Consider the following 16,749-nt stretch of genomic DNA (forward strand, 5'->3'; position numbering starts at 1 on the left):
TTAAAAAGGCTCACTTTGTCTCTTATTAACACACAAACCATGGACTTTTCCTTTTTTGAAACAGTTGTTAGTGTTTTTGTTTGTCTTCATATTCATAAGTCTTATACTGTTCAATCTGTGGTCTGTTTTGTGAGTATTTTTTTAAAGTGTGTTAAGTATGTAATGTTTTATGACACAGTAAAACCAAACCACAGTAGCTCACCATGGAAAAACCAGAAACAGAATCCACATGCCACTACATGATCTCCTCTTTGGCCTCCGTAACTTTTTTCACAATCTCCTGCCGTTAGAAACTTGAAAGGGTGTGTGAGCATGATCAGCAGGACTGGCCAGCAAGTGTATTACCGTATTACTCAGACTATAAGCACACAAAAAGTAAACCCTCATACACTTTCTTCAATTATATATTTTAAATAAAAGACTAAAGGTAAAGTTACTTCACCTGTTCTGCATCTAGAATTAACTAAAGGGTCGTGATCAGCAGCTGGTGCCGGCTCCACCGCTGCAGTTGTATAGAATCAAACAAATACCCGTTCCCAAACCCCAAACACAGGCATGTATGCCAATGTGATGTCAGTTAAGAGAACAACTGAGAGAGAGTCTGTGGCCATTCAATCTTTGTGTATGTGTATTTCACTCACACACACGCTGACCCACATTTCCTTCTATTCCAAATATGTTCAGAAATCTCTTCCTGGCGTGATATTTTTCTCCTCACACCCTCTTACACTTACACAGAAATAGTGCACAAAGGTCATAACTACAAGAGTGTAGGTTTTTATTGGGCCATTTCTATACACAATATATCCCACACTTTAAATTCTCCCCCTTGATAGTGTTTTAAAATTCAAATACATTGAATTTGAGGTAAATCGCCCTTTAACCCCGATTATTTCCGACACTGATCACTACTTATACCGCAGGTATTATATAATCAGCCTTAATCTGCCACTGCTACGACTCGGAGGGCTCTGCCAGTGCATGCATGCACGCTTGCAGAAACAGCCACATGGACCCTCACTCACAGTTGTTCACACAGAGCCCTCCCCCAGCCACCACTGAAATATGTACATGGTTCTGTGGCTCTGGTAGCCAGCTGCTGTAAGGAACTCTTATTCCCACTTACCAAAATGATTGAGAAAATGTCTATTAGCCATCTGTCCCTACATAAGCAGGTTAATGATAAAAAAGCACCATATTCAGATTTACTTTTAGCGAAGACCTCATCTGAATCATTTTAATACTACTTTACAAAGTTACATGCACAAACAAGTAAACAGCGTAACCCTGCATTAATCATTTTGGCCACTAGGTGGTAGAATAACTCCAATACAAGCTGACAACCACTAGTGCTGGGCGGTATACTAGTTTTAATTTCCCGTATGATATGAATTTTTCATACACCGTCATCCGAGTCTGTGGCCATTCAATCTTTGTGTATGTGTATTTCACTCACACACACGCTGACCCACATTTCCTTCTATTCCAAATATGTTCAGAAATCTCTTCCTGGCGTGATATTTTTCTCCTCACACCCTCTTACACTTACACAGAAATAGTGCACAAAGGTCATAACTACAAGAGTGTAGGTTTTTATTGGGCCATTTCTATACACAATATATCCCACACTTTAAATTCTCCCCCTTGATAGTGTTTTAAAATTCAAATACATTGAATTTGAGGTAAATCGCCCTTTAACCCCGATTATTTCCGACACTGATCACTACTTATACCGCAGGTATTATATAATCAGCCTTAATCTGCCACTGCTACGACTCGGAGGGCTCTGCCAGTGCATGCATGCACGCTTGCAGAAACAGCCACATGGACCCTCACTCACAGTTGTTCACACAGAGCCCTCCCCCAGCCACCACTGAAATATGTACATGGTTCTGTGGCTCTGGTAGCCAGCTGCTGTAAGGAACTCTTATTCCCACTTACCAAAATGATTGAGAAAATGTCTATTAGCCATCTGTCCCTACGTAAGCAGGTTAATGATAAAAAAGCACCATATTCAGATTTACTTTTAGCGAAGACCTCATCTGAATCATTTTAATACTACTTTACAAAGTTACATGCACAAACAAGTAAACAGCGTAACCCTGCATTAATCATTTTGGCCACTAGGTGGTAGAATAACTCCAATACAAGCTGACAACCACTAGTGCTGGGCGGTATACTAGTTTTAATTTCCCGTATGATATGAATTTTTCATACACCGTCATACCGGTGCATAGTTGAAACAACTGCTGTAACTCTTCAACCGGCAGCTAAATATATTATTCGCGCGAATGGCGCTACTGTCGGAGCTAACGCTACTTGTGTATTGAGAGGGACCCCTACGTTATGGTTATAACTTTATAACACAACAATTAATAACCCACAACTAACTCTCTTTAATAGAGCAACACCACGGCACACAACAGTTTGTGACACATAAACAATTTGTAACACTAATAATTGTACATTTATAAAAGTACACCGCCGAACGGCATGCTGGGTACAGCTCGCTAGCTAGCCCGTCAGCTAGTCTGTTAACAGCTGGGAGAGGCTTCGTCGCTACAGTAACGTTACATTAAATAACAGAAAAGAGCGATGCAGGATGAACAAAGAGAGATCGGAGATGCACCAATACAATGTGTGCCTAAGAGAGGAGCTGTGTCTGCTGTTTGGAAGTTTTGGTCCCGCTACGAGAAAGACGGGTTCAGAGCAATGATTAAAACACTGGATTCAAGGTAAGTCTTACTTCAGTCAAACTTCGATCCCAACATTATACAAACAACATCGAAGCAAGCTGGAAGCGGAGCTACGTACAGTCGGCCACTTTTCTACAACAGTGTAGGTCAGTTTATAGTGTTTATACAACTATCTTAAAAGTTCTGTTTTTACTACGTTGCAGTTTGCACAATAAAAATTGTTTACATTCTGCAACTGTTTCATGCATTCTGATTCCTTCATATATTGTAACATGTTGTGGGGCCGAGCAAACCCTCTAGTAATCAAAGCCTTTATACATGATGACATTAAAATGTTTTTATATTCTATGTACTCCTGACAGTAGAGTAAGCCACTATAAACCTATATAAAAACACAGTCAAGGGAGAAAAAAAATACTGTGATATACCGTGAAACTGCCAAAATCTGAAAAAATACCGTGATACAAATTTTTGGTCATACCACCCAGCACTAACAACCACACAGCGCTGACAAAACGTTGATACTGCTAAAGTTAGCAAACACTTGCCTTCCTACACATGCTGCATACACAGAGCAATATTATAACCTCATTACAGTTGTGTTTCTGGACACTTGACAAATCTAACTCCCCAACTCAACAACATTTTTGCTCTGTTTTTGGTCTCAACCTGAGAAAATATATGGGCCGTTCATTTGGAGTTGAATGTACAGGTAAGTCCAATAATCACTCTCTTTTAGCTTTGTCTTTGGTCTCTACCAACTCCTGAGGGACAAATGTGTCCCTTTAGTTGCTACATGTTCTACTATGTTCACCAGCTAGTAGCTAACTGTCTCTGTCCACTAAAAACAGCTGCCTGCTGAGGCAGAAAATTACATTATGAATAGAGTGGTGAGAGTCTGAATCAAAACATTTACGTTGCTGACAGAACAGCTAAACAATTAGCTTTAACTTGCTACAGAGCTCTTTAAAGTTAATGGAAGCTGTATATTCAAGGGACAGTGTCTGTAGGTTCATCACAACAAACGACTCTTTTCACATTGTCTCATTGTTTTCACATCATCATTTGATAGAAAAATATAGAATACAGCTGTTTTAAAATTGACTGGGAAAAATTCCTCTCTTAACAAACTTCCTGGGTGTTCATTCGTTGTCTTAATGGTTCTAAAATATGCCTTCACAATGTCATTCAGTGCCACTGTGCAAAAGCATCCGGCTCAAATTGGCCTTAATTACATCCCCATCCCCAAACACAAACATGCACATACACAGTCACCGTGTGCAGCTAACAAAATAGCTTATTCTCTAGCTTTCACCATGGCACACACACACACACACACACACACACACACACACACACACACACACTGACGAAGAAAAACAGACACACACTCACGCACGTGTTAAGCTGCTGGTCATGTGATAGCTCCTTCCCCTCTTAACACGGGGCATCACCAACACTGAATCGCATGCATTCATACCATCTCTATTCTCTACACACACGTACACCCACAAGCAGTTCCCCTTTTATCACTCAATACTTTCCCCAACATTTAAACAGGAAGACACCATGAAGTTAAGTGTGCAGCATCTGTTGAAACCGAAAAATGTGGAACACAATGCGAAAGTGAATCGTTCCGTTTCAACTGTTTGGCTAATTCAACTCGTGATCATTGCTGCTACCAGTGGGCTGTTGGGAAACCTCGGAGATCAAAAGCAATGCTGTCATAGACAGTAACAACTCTCTAGATGCAAAAAGAAGCTCAAGTATATTCCCACTGAACTACATTTACCTCTTTGTGAGAATGAACTGAAGACCTGACTGCAATGAAACCAACTGAAATGTGTTTAAATGTAATTAAATGCACTTGTACGGCGTAACATAACTCTCACCTGTGCAGCAGAGAGAGTGAGCAGAGATGAAGGTCTTCTCCTCCTCAGGTCCACGCACTTTCTCAGCTTACAGATCTGATGGCCAGTGCTGCGGTTGAGGCAGCAACTGCATTGGCCACAGCTGATCTTCCTCTGGCATGGCTCACATGTTCCACACCTGCTCCGCTTCTTCTTCTCCTTCCTCTGTGGTTTGGGAGCGGTCCAGGAGGACAAGTAGGCCCCTTCTGGCCCAAAGGATCCAGGTAGAGCAGAGGGACTGGACTCCCCATACCCTGTCTCCGATTCAGTGTCGAAAGAAAAAGAGGATCGAGTGCTTTCTGAGCTGCAGGAGAAGGTAAAGCTGCAGTCCAGAGAAGGAGTCGAGATCTTTGGCACTGGATCCGGCTCGGCGACCACAATGCTGTCCTTGCTGAGGTTTGGTTGACACTCAGCTGTCAGGGCATCTGTGCTCAAGGGAGGAACGAGTGACAATGACAGCAAAGGTGTGTCCTCCTGGCTGTGGCTCTCCAATGGCTCCCGATTAGATTCACTATCTTTGGTCTGCGTCTCTGCTGGTGTGCAAGCTTGTTTCTCTCCCGGAGGAGAATGGATCGTTAGGCTTTGCAGTTGGTGTGGTTTGAAGGAGTCACTATGGATAATAACCGGCGTATTTCTTTTTACGAGAACAGTCTGCACCATCAGGGCGGTTTCAGCAACAACTGAGGACCCTGTGAATTGAGGTTTAGCACCATGAAGGGTTGGTTGCATGTCCGTCTTACCCTGGCTCAGAAACTCTGGCTCAACTGCCTCTGAGGTGGAGGGGGCTTTTGTGGGATTTGAGGTAGCTGCGTTGGAGACAAATAGCCCACATACAGGTGATTCTGACTGTGCTGTTAGTCCATCGTCTGGAGGTTGAGAGCCTGGAGTGCTGGGTCGAGAGTCAGCAGGATTGATGGAAACATCAGTCTCCTTTATGTTTTCTTCTCTCTTACAACTACCCAGCTTCTCAGCAATCTCCTCCATCTCTTCCACGGTCTCCCTTTGTCCCTCAGCTGTTTTTTCTTCCTCTAAACTCTCTTCTCTCTCATGATTTCTCTTTTCTTTTCTCTCAGTGACAACTATCACTCTTTCACCCGTCCTGTTTTCTTTTAGGTCCAATGTTTTATCTTCCTCTTGGTGGACAGCACACACATCATCTTGCTTACCATCACTGGCATGATGATCAGGCTTATTTCTAAGGACAGATGAAGTGTCGTTTCCCTCACAGCCGCCCTGCACCCCTGGTGAGGGACTATCTTTACTTCTGTCACTGCAGAGTTTGAGCTGTCCATCAACATCGTCACACACCCCAACCACACACCTCAGGTCACCTTCACTGTTATGACTGACAGTGTCTTTCTCCTGCTGGGTCACAGCACTGTCACAGCTGCACTGCACACAGTCTTCCAGTACGTCGCTATGCGGTGGCAAATCTGCTTTAAGAGGGCTTCCCTCGTTAGCATTGTTGACTCCTAAATCCTGGTCTTTGATTCTCGAAGGAACGTCAAAATCAGTTTTTAGAGCGACTGGAAGTATTTCTTCTGCATCACAGGTGTCCAGATTCTCATTTTCCTCATCAGGGGTTGAATCGTTGATGCTGGTGCTTGAGGGCTTGTTTTTTGTGTTTCCTTGTTGTGATGCTGCTCGTCTCCCCGCGGCCCCCCTGTTGTTTCTCCCCAATCTGCGAGGTTTAGGAAGCTGGCAGGGAGTAACAGGCACCTGTGCGCCACGCAGGGACTTCCTTCGCCCCAGGGGGTCTTGTAACTCGCCACAGTGGTCAGGCAGATTGCTCGGCCGTCTAAGCCTTGCAGATCCTGTTACATTTACAGTATGGTTAACTCTGCCAGCGGACCTCCCAGGGCCCTGACTAGCAGGCCCACTCACCCCTCTTCCACGGGGGCTTCGGCCTGATGGTGCTTGGGCCCTGGCCGTTGACCTTTTGGTTTCTGCAGGTGTTTTTTGGGGCCTCTCTGTGGTTCTTCCCCTGGGTTTGTTTGAGTTACAGGTTTGCCTCTTGGTGCTAATCACCTTCTGGCCATTTTTTCTCTGAGCAGGTGTCTGTCTCCTGGTGCGTTTGGTAGTAGCAGGCATGGCTGAGGGAGTGGAGGGGAGGACTTCTTGCAGCCAGCATGGGAGCCAGGTGAATTGTTATCTTTCGCTCTGGGCAATTATTTGTTAAAAATGTTCCTCTTCTGTGGGGTTTTTTCTTGAACTACAAATTACGATGCTGTCATTATTGTGTATTTGCAGTGCATAACCTATAAAGAGAGTAAATAGAAGGAAAATCAAAACACAAATACTCTTTGAATGTATTTTCAGTGTCGTAAAGACAGACTGAGCACAAAAGAAACTATCTCAAAGACATCAAGTACAATATAATAAGCTAAATCTATACAGATGTGCTTTACTTTGTCTGCTGGAAATGACACTTTTGCCCCGCCTGAAATATCTACTTGGACGAGCAAGTGCTGTAAGACTGACGTCAATAACGAAAATCCAATGCACCATATTTTGAATAAATATATAAAATCTGAATAAATATAAAAACAAAAACAAATAGTAGCTTCAGGAATGGACTAACACGGCTGAAACAGTTTAAAGGGCAGTCACGTTGAGGAGTGGGCTCAGGCTGGAGGTCGGATCCTGTTTTCGTCTCGCTGACTGGCGGAAGAGGGTTTATTACCGTGTAAAAACGCCTTCAGCGTCGCTGTTTATTATCATTATTTTACACTTGACCGCTGTCATGTAACGCGCCGTGTAGATACGGGTTGTTTAGTTGCCCGTGAGGTTTTTATTTACTCGTTTACGGCTGAAATGCTTTACATACCACAAAGCGACAGTTGCACTGTCTGAACTGCTAATAATACTCCGCTCCAGCGAGACAGCGAGACCTTGTATTGGTTTCCCTCCTCGGCAAATATAGACTGCTGGCAAGTTCAATCCTCTGTCGACGATGACACATGGACTCATGATAAAAGCACCGACACGAACATGCATCGAGCAGGATTAAGTCGTTTCTCAACGTGCGCAGTGTAGTCTTTGCGGAGCACGACACCCGTTAAAACGTTAAATCCCTCTAATGTGAGTCCATCCAGGGCAGCCCCACTCACTCTCCCTCTACCACAAGTAACCTACGAGCTCCTCGGGCCAAAAAACGCGTCGTCGGCACTGGAGGGAAGAGTGGAGGAGAAAACCTGGGATGGAGCAACGTTACAAACCAAGCGACGGTTTGTCAGAGAGCTCCCAGCTCTGTGGTTCAGCAAACAGACGCAGGGGTGTGCTAAAACCGATCGTAACGGATCACCACAGCAATTGATAGTTCATAATTTATTGGAACATTATGTTAATGATAGCTAGCTTTTCTAAAGAAAGGGTTTAGCCCTCTATGGTTTTACTTTTTATTTAAAATAAAATATTCCACAACATTTTTGGGGAGCTTTGGGGTCCCTGCTAATACATATATCATAAAATGTGTCCCTCCACACACCTCGCCAGATTTTGGTTTGTTGCCTCAACAATGTGCCACGAGGATACTGAAACACCAAGGATTTTATAAGAGGAATAAGGAAAACAAGCAATATATACATTTAGAAAAAGTTTTAATGTTAAAACCAACATGTAAACCAACATCCAGATGACTGTGTGTGTAATAATTATGACACCATAGTCATTGTTTTTACTTTATCATCTACTAATAATTACAGAAATGGACACAGGAACACGTTATTAGCGTAACACAGGATCAAGCAGTTTGTGTCATTTTTTAGACAGTTAGGAGGTCAGTCAGCAGAGTTAGGTGTGTGTGTGTGTGTGTGTGTGTGTGTGTGTGTGTGTGTGTGTGTGTGTGTCACATCTACACACACACACACACACACACACACACACACACACACGTTACTCTGCTGACTGACCCCTGACCTGATTGTCTCAAACGACCCTAACTGTCTGATCCTGTTCCTTGCTCCCATAAAATGTTCCTGTGTCCATTTCTGTAATTATCAGTCGATAGTAAAGTAAAAACAATGACTATGGTCATGATTATAATCTCCACACTATAACAGAATATATCCTGAACATAAGTGGTCTAACTGCACAACAAAAACATCACAATTTTAGTATATAGATAAAAACAAAATAAGTCTTTAGACAATCAAACATACTTCTTTACATACTAATGTGCATGCATACATTTTTATTAAAGATATTTTCATTTCAACATGTTAAAAAGCTATAGTGAACTTGCACTGTGCAGCTTTGTTTCTTGGAAAAATTGATTCACTTCCAAACTAAAGGTCACACAAACTTCAGCCCCTCATTTCATTGGACGCTGACATGTGATGGTATTTGCTTTTGTCAAGTTAAAAACAATTAAAAGGCAGTTGTGAGGTCCATACAGGTAGCTTGTAGCCTGATGGCAACACTGTGTGCCACAGAGGGTTTAACTAGAACATTATACAAATTATCAGGGATGTAATTTGGCGATAATATGATATCGTAAAACCAAAACTGAAATAATATTCCGCCGTTAAATCCTCCTCGTCCCCCCTCCCATCTGGCGCCTTCATCCTGCGTCATCACAGCGCGACTGTTAGGTCAGATGTAGTCAGTCGGCAACGGGCAAAGGGCACGAGTGCGTTATGTGAATCCTAAAAGTGCCTCAGTATCAAGGCTTCAAGACAGTTTTTTGGTAACGCCACATTTTAACAACCGGGATTATACCGAGGAAGTAACGTCAACGTGTAGGGACGCGAGAGAAGCTGGAGACTCTGCGAATGTGATTTCTTTAAGCGATTGCTTTGGACATACCCTCCACTTTTGTGCCTGTGACAGTTGTGATTACCTTGTGAGTATCATCTTGTGTCCTGGTTAAATCTGCCTGCCTCTTGGCTCTTTGTGTCCCATTGCAATGCATGACTTATCAGCAACCGTATACACCAAACTCACAGTCTGGTTTGCCCGGAAATATCTGTCAGTGGGCTGATACATGCTGATAGTCACATGTGCATTTACAGTATGTGTTTCCCTCCAAATTGCACAGCCATGGATGTGTCAGATTCCTGAGCAGGAAGGATGACATCGGAGGCTGCGGTCTCCACATCTCCTGCCATCAACAGCAGCAAACCTGCCAACAGGGACTACCACTTCCTTCGCTCCTTCACAGCTGGAGGTAGGAACTGACATCAGATTAAGGTCTGTGATGATTGGTAGAACAGGAGGACACCGTTTCAAGCCAGTCAAGGGTTTACTTTCTCCTGCTTTCTTTTGTGACCCAGAAACGGACACAGCCTCCCTACTGATCTTTATTGTACTACATACCCTTGATTAGGTTGCTTCATCAAAACCTTCATAGCTGCCCAGGACGTACCATTCCTCTGAGGACACTGATCTCTGACCTGCTTGTAGACCGTGGCAGGAAAAGATAGAATTTCCATTCAAAGATCAATAAAGACATGTGAAGTGAAAAAAACACTTCATCATGACGTCACAACAAATGTGCACTTCTATTTGAATGGAGAGTATGATTACTTAGTTACAAAATTAATTCATTATTCACATTATTTATCCCTATACACTGAAAGCATCACAGCACAACCTACATATGCTGCTAAACAGAACAGACTGTTCAAACGAAGTTTCGTTGTATAACATGCAACGACAAATAAAGAAATCTAATATAATCTAATCTACATGTGATAACATGGCAGTTAAGTAAGTTTGTGTGTCGTTGTTTGTGGTTCTTCCTCTTTTATTTTGAAACACACATTGCACTTGAACATCTGAGAGGTTGATTGTTACACTTGCTCCCTTTTTTATCTGACTGTTAGCTACTTTAAAACACTTGTAGGACGACCAACGCTAATTATAATGAACTTATAATGAACTGTTCACCTCTCTATAAATGATGGGCCTATTTTGTTGCCGTTTTCACTCAATAAAAGATCAATAAAAAAAAACCTCTACCAACCATTCTGCTGTGGTAACATGAAAAGTTGCAATTAATAATAAATGTATTTATTAAATTAATTTAATTATAAATGGGTTGACGCTGTGTTTCTCTGTTTTTGATTAGGTGTTGCAGGATGCTGTGCCAAGACTACCATTGCTCCTCTGGACAGAATCAAAATCCTTCTTCAAGCCCAGAACCCCCATTACAAACATCTAGGTAGAAACATCAGCAGCCAAACATGGAAAAGTCAATAAGTGTTTGTTTTCACACATCTGTGCCAAATCAGTGAGCGTCCCATTCTTTCTTTGCAGGTGTGTTTGCCACTCTCAAAGCTGTGCCAAAGAAAGAAGGCTTCCTTGGCTTGTACAAGGGTAATGGGGCAATGATGGTCAGGATATTTCCCTATGGAGCAATCCAGTTCATGGCCTTTGACAAGTATAAAAAGGTACAGTGTGTACTTTAGTTTGGAATAACACTTTCAAATGGCAAAGTTCTAAAAAAACTGGGTGATAATAAAACTGATGGCAGCAATTCTAGTGAAATGTGAAAAGCTTTTATGCTGTTACTGTATGTGTTTTTTGCTATAATGACATTTTGCTACAGTTGATGTCTGTGCATTGTTTTTGTTGGTGAAACTGTTCCCTTCTTGTACAGCTTCTCAGTAAACGGGTTGGGATCTCTGGACACATCCACCGCCTCATGGCGGGATCTATGGCAGGTAATTTACCGTCGTCACTGAGAAGAATTGCCTTTTCAGTCTGTGCCAGTTGAATATCATTTACTGTTCTGGCATTGGAATTGTGCCTTTAACTTTTTCTTCCTAATATTAGTGAATATTGATATTATTATTATTTGAATCAAAGACTGGTTCTATTTGTCACCTCAGTACAAACTTTCTCATAACGTGACAAATACTGCATCACCACAATGCAAGTGAGCGTCACCCCTTGTTGTTATGTGTTAATAGATCTCTAGAAAAAGAGATATTAAAGTGGTCAGGCTCACAGTTGGTCTGCATCAGTATAAAGAGACTGAGAGAGAAAGTGGAAACTCTGTCACATTAAATTAAATACAGCTACAATGTGTGAGTGCTTAATCTCAGTAAACCCTGTTAAAGCACAACAATAATCTTAAAAATGTGTGTTTTTAGGGATGACTGCGGTGATATGCACCTACCCTCTGGATGTGATCCGAGCTAGACTGGCCTTCCAGGTGACAGGAGAGCATCGCTACACTGGCATAGCCAATGCCTTCCACACCATCTACCTTAAGGTAGTGTGCCAGGGCTCAAGTTCTCAAACAAGCAACACAGTCTTCACAAACAGTATCAAAAATCTAAGTTTTCTTTCAATGTTGATATTGTTAATAAGTTATACTGTATATACCTCATGCACTTACACCTGTTTTTCTTTTTTTGTCAAGGAGGGGGGCGTCTCCGGCTTCTATAGAGGACTTATTCCAACACTTATTGGGATGGCTCCTTATGCAGGTGATTATTGAGATTATTTTGCAAAGATTGATACCAGCCTCTGGTTATGATCCAAGATCGTTGAGTAGAACTACGAGATGTCCTCCATTAGCGTGCCTCTTCATCTCCCGTCCCTGCTTTCATCCCCCAGGTTTCTCATTCTTCACCTTTGGCACCCTGAAGAGCCTCGGCTTGAAGCATTTCCCGGAGCTGGTGGGACGACCCTCCTCAGACAACCCCGATGTCCTCATTCTGAAAACACACGTTAACCTGCTCTGTGGAGGGGTTGCCGGTGCCATCGCTCAGACAATATCGTAAGTGCTGTCGGCAGGCAGCCAACAAGCTTCAGGCTGACTAAGCGTCTTGAGTTTGCTGTCGATCACACTGATTAATTGATGTTTGACGTGTCACATTGGGCCTTTTCTCACTAGGTACCCCTTGGATGTGGCGAGGAGAAGAATGCAGTTAGGATCCGTGCTTCCTGACTCTGACAAATGTGTGTAAGTATCACCAATGTTCCCACTCTCCATAATCTGTTATGCCATGATGGGCTGCTGCACATTGTACCCATCAGTGCACTTCATAACATAGTCGTGAGACAAATCCTTTGCTCTTAGATATCTTGGTATCACTGAAGAATATTGTTGTCAAAAAACTAGAACAAATAAACAAGTTGCTTTAGTGTTGTGTTCTCATGTGGTCTGATTCCATTTGGGAGTTTTGCAGTGAAACTATAATCTTATGCGTGACCCTTTTAAAAGATAAATGAAGGAGAACTAATTGTAGGAGTCTACTGATACTGAGAGGAATGATAGAGATGAAAGCTGCTCATATGACACGGTGCTGATGAACTGTTCATAAGCAGTAGGTTAAGTGCTCATCTAGCTAGAGGATTAATTGGTACTAAAGAAGTCGTTCCTGAGTGTCTAATTGGTGGAGTTTCCGTCAGCAACTTGTCCTGCACTCTCTGTAATATGGGCTCCTTAATAAATAGTGTTTGGTCCCTGTTTCTTTATTCTTTAAAATCAGTGTTTGAATTCAAGTGTTTTGGACATTAATTGAGGCATTCCCTTAAAACCGTTGATTCCACATTTGGTTTTATAAGCAGACTTTGAGGATGAAGTGCGTGCTTACTGCTTGAGAGAGAATTCCAGAGGGTCGGTGGGCTGTTTGCATTAGATAAAATGTTAAAGCCCAAAGCTTCAAGGAGCATAATAGCAACTGAGCTGTAAAACTACAGCAACATACCGTTCATACCTGTTCAAGTTCACACAATGCCAGTGCAAACGCTGCTCATTGTTCTTACATTATGTGCTTTTCCTTGATATTTAAGATCCATCAGTGCCCTAGAAGGTGATTTGTCTCCTCGTTTGTTTGTGTTATTATGGCTGCGCTTCATCACCAGGGTTTAGGTATCCATAGCACAGGCAAGCCTCAACAACAAACAAATAGATTTATCATGCCGGTAATGTCAATAATTCAAACCGATATGCAAGATTTAGTACTTAATTATCAGCTCAACAAAAGGAATTTGCTTTGGTGAGCTCATTCAAATTTCTCTGTTGGTTTTCTGTCAGTCTAAAAAGTGTTTGATTTCTTTGTCCGAACAGATCATTGAGCAAGACCCTGAAGTACGTGTATAACAAGTACGGGATCAAGAAGGGATTGTACCGAGGCCTTTCTCTCAACTTCATCCGCTGCGTTCCCTCCCAGGCCGTCGCCTTCACCACCTATGAGTTCATGAGGCAGACCCTCCACCTGAACTAGTCGCTGATTTTATACCTTCCGAGTTTCACCTGGGCCGGTCCGCTCTGAGTCATTAAGCAGATCAACCTCAACGCTTCCATCGTAGAGAGATCGGAGGCTCGCTCGCTACGTCTTAAACTCCTCGGTGTGGGAATCGCCTTTTACTTGAGTTCACTGAAGGAACCAGGGAGGTCAGTTAACTCTGAAAAAGGAAACGGGATATGAGGCAGTAAGGGTCTGTCCTATTTCATTACGTCTTACTTCCTGCTTTTGTGTGTCGCCACTTCTTAAGAGAAGATTTAATCAAACACGCAACATGTGGCTTGAATTTGAGCAACTCCCTCATCAGTGTGTGTGAATCCAGCAGGTCAGCGACTCGGTCGGTTGGTTGGTTGGATGGTTTGGGGCAAAGATTGTTGTTGGCAACACCACAACAATCCACGGATTGTGTAGAAGCTCCCTCATTCACACAGATGTCCTCATAATCTTAATAGGTTAAGATGGACTCCAGCTTAAAATGATCAAATATGCAGTTTCTTTCTAATCAGTTACTTCACAAATAAGGGAACTCAGTGAAATACATCATATTCTTCTTTTTACAGACTTGGTGATGAAATGCTTGACTTTTTTTGAAATGTGGCTCGACTTTTTTAATAATCTGATGATTTGTAATGTTTTGTTTCTTTAGAGTTTAGGGTGTCTATAGATTTAGGGTGCAGGTTTTCGGTGCAATTTCTTTAGAAGAAGTTTGTTTGTGTCTTTCCCTTTGCCATCTACACAAATCTAAAATGTATATAAATAACCTGCAGTTTAAAACAAATAATAATTATGCAGTGTCTGAGGTAGCACATGATTTCAGTTTAAGTTTTATTGCCAAACCCTGAATTTGAGCACTTTCTGCATGTGTTTTCACTGCTGAAAAACTTTAGTTTTTTTGCTACTGTGCACTCACATTATTTTAGTTTGTGGATGTAATGATATTAATTTATGTACATTGTTTCTCAGCTGTGATCTGAAAGATATTTTGAGTTTAAGGTGTTTTACCATGATGTAGGTCTGACCTGTCTGGAGGGATGTGAAGGGACTCAGGAGACATTTGCACTTCATCACTGTAGCTTCTTCTTCGTGTATTTATTGATTTAGTGACCTGTTGCCACTGGGTGGCAGCATTGAATATGATTTGTATTATTTACCGTCAGAGCTGGACACAACATTCATACACATCTCTCTACAAAGCAAGTCACCACATAGTGAGCATAATATATGCAGTGTTTTTAACCCAGGTCAGCTGAAACTACTCATGAGAGCTTCTGTATGGCTTTTTGGGAGTTATTGCCCCAGAAATGCTCATCGCTGATGAATGAAGTAGTTGTTTAACAACTTTCGATCTCAAGTGCACCGCTGGCCTTCATGTTTGCGTGAACTTCATCATCTTCCTCCTTCATTCTGCGTCTCGCCTTCCTCTGCATACGATGTCTTACTTCACCAGAGTGATTCATGTGTTTTATTTGAGTTTCTTTGCATGGTTTCAGTCGATGCCTCTGCTTTTAGTTCGCTGTATATGAATGGGTGGGGAGAATTGCAAAGAGCGGAACCTTTTTTGATTTGTGTAAAATGAAGCATGTCTATGTACGACCACTCATCACAGTTTGCTTATAGCTACTAACGAGTCATTTGTTTCTTCTCCAATCACAAATTTGTTCAGAAAAAAAACACTAATTCTGTCTGCTTGTCCCCAAAAAAATCTGTCAAAAAGTCTTGCATACGCTGGGACACCACACTTGAGCGTTACGAGGCAACGTCACATTCATTCCTTCACTATATTTAAATATATGAGGAATTCACTTGGACCGCTGAAGATGTTCACTGTTGGAGGAAGTGGGGTGTGGAAAAGTCTTCAGTCACCTCTCAGCAGCTCCTCAGTTGGATGTTTGCCACCCATCAATCAAAACAAAAACAAAAACAAAAACAAAAAAACGCTGCCACAATTAGACTGCTAACCAGATAGTTCACAGGGAAACCTAAATGTTTCTTGTTGGAAATCGCCCGGCCTCGCCTAACGGCTTGATGCCTTGTGTGTGTGTGTGTGTGTGTGTGTGTGTGTGTGTGTGTGTGTGTGTGTGTGTGTGTGTGTGTGTGTGTGTGTGTGTGTGTGTGTGTGTGTGTGCGCGTGCGTGAAGGTGTAGTTGAACAGAACTACAGAAAATCTCACAACATATAATTCTCCCAAATCACCTTAGAAAGTGCGAGTAAATGAGACACTTCTATGTACGTCTTGATTGGCAAGTAAATGACAGTAATGAGCCCCAGTATCCAACTGTTCGGGCTTCAGACTATAATCACGCTCACTGGTGATAAATGACAGCTATCATTTGGGAAACAAAATATAGTATTCCTCAACATTTTTGCATTTTACGGTGCCTCATTCATCCACTGTGCTTTCATCCACTGCTGTTTGGATTTTTTACAGTATGTCCACAAAGTCTATCAATCCTTCAAGAACAGATCATCTCTGTTCCTGCTGCTCACTGTACCAGATGATTACGTAAAAGGAAATTATTTATATATGTAAATCACTGTAACATTACGCTGTACTACTTATCAAGCTACGTTCGATGTGACAGAAAGAAATATATACTTTTGAGAATGATGTCTTATTTTGTTTGTCATTTTTTTTTCTTCTTTATTTGTACATTTGTTTACATTTGTACCAACGCTTGTGTCTTTATTTTGTCTGTGAGTGTGAACATTTAAAGGATCTTGTCCAATACTGTCAGACCTTTTTTCCAGGAGCAGTAGCTGACTCAGATGTGTTTTAATTAGCTGACTCAGATGTGTTTTAATCCTTTTAGAGAGTTTTCTTTAATCAAACTTGTGAAGAAGGAAAAAATGTATTCCATCTCACACTTTGAGTTTCACACACAGACCTCTGTTAATGTTAATGTTACAGTTGCAGCTGTACCACAGATGCATTTGCATTGA

The 16,749-nt window shown here is 41.9% G+C and overlaps 2 protein-coding genes across 2 annotated transcripts in view; one reads left to right on the top strand and one right to left on the bottom strand.

Moving 5' to 3' along the window:
* The window catches only part of tet1 (tet methylcytosine dioxygenase 1), a 28,809-nt gene extending 21,093 nt beyond the window's left edge, over positions 1 to 7,716 (bottom strand). The window contains exons 1-2 of the mRNA XM_068722191.1: positions 7,434 to 7,716; positions 4,589 to 6,864 (exon numbers count right to left, since the gene is read on the bottom strand). Of these exons, the coding sequence (XP_068578292.1) occupies positions 4,589 to 6,697 (2,109 nt within the window). The 5' untranslated portion in view covers positions 6,698 to 6,864; positions 7,434 to 7,716. The remainder of the gene's footprint in view (positions 1 to 4,588; positions 6,865 to 7,433) is intronic.
* A 1,487-nt stretch (positions 7,717 to 9,203) lies between these two features.
* slc25a16 (solute carrier family 25 member 16) lies at positions 9,204 to 16,537 on the top strand. The gene is made up of 10 exons (XM_068722209.1): positions 9,204 to 9,449; positions 9,645 to 9,773; positions 10,677 to 10,769; positions 10,865 to 10,998; positions 11,208 to 11,271; positions 11,704 to 11,825; positions 11,976 to 12,042; positions 12,173 to 12,335; positions 12,453 to 12,521; positions 13,632 to 16,537. The coding sequence occupies exons 2-10, from the start codon at positions 9,677 to 9,679 to the stop codon at positions 13,786 to 13,788; spliced, it is 966 nt and encodes a 321-aa protein (XP_068578310.1). The 5' UTR covers positions 9,204 to 9,449; positions 9,645 to 9,676; the 3' UTR covers positions 13,789 to 16,537.
* The last annotated feature ends 212 nt before the right edge of the window (positions 16,538 to 16,749 follow it).

This window comes from Cebidichthys violaceus, unplaced genomic scaffold (genome assembly GCF_023349555.1).
Source record: "Cebidichthys violaceus isolate CVI_PGR_0920_01 unplaced genomic scaffold, fCebVio1.0.p SCAF_10, whole genome shotgun sequence".
NCBI lineage: Eukaryota > Metazoa > Chordata > Actinopteri > Perciformes > Stichaeidae > Cebidichthys > Cebidichthys violaceus.

Bases quoted from the DNA above. Each gene is read 5' to 3' on its own strand.
- slc25a16 (XM_068722209.1), top strand. From the start codon at position 9,677: ATGACATCGGAGGCTGCGGTCTCCACATCTCCTGCCATCAACAGCAGC. The intron at 11,826-11,975 runs GTAGTGTGCCAG...TTTTTTGTCAAG, and splicing joins TCCACACCATCTACCTTAAG to GAGGGGGGCGTCTCCGGCTT. The intron at 12,043-12,172 runs GTGATTATTGAG...TTCATCCCCCAG, and splicing joins TGGGATGGCTCCTTATGCAG to GTTTCTCATTCTTCACCTTT.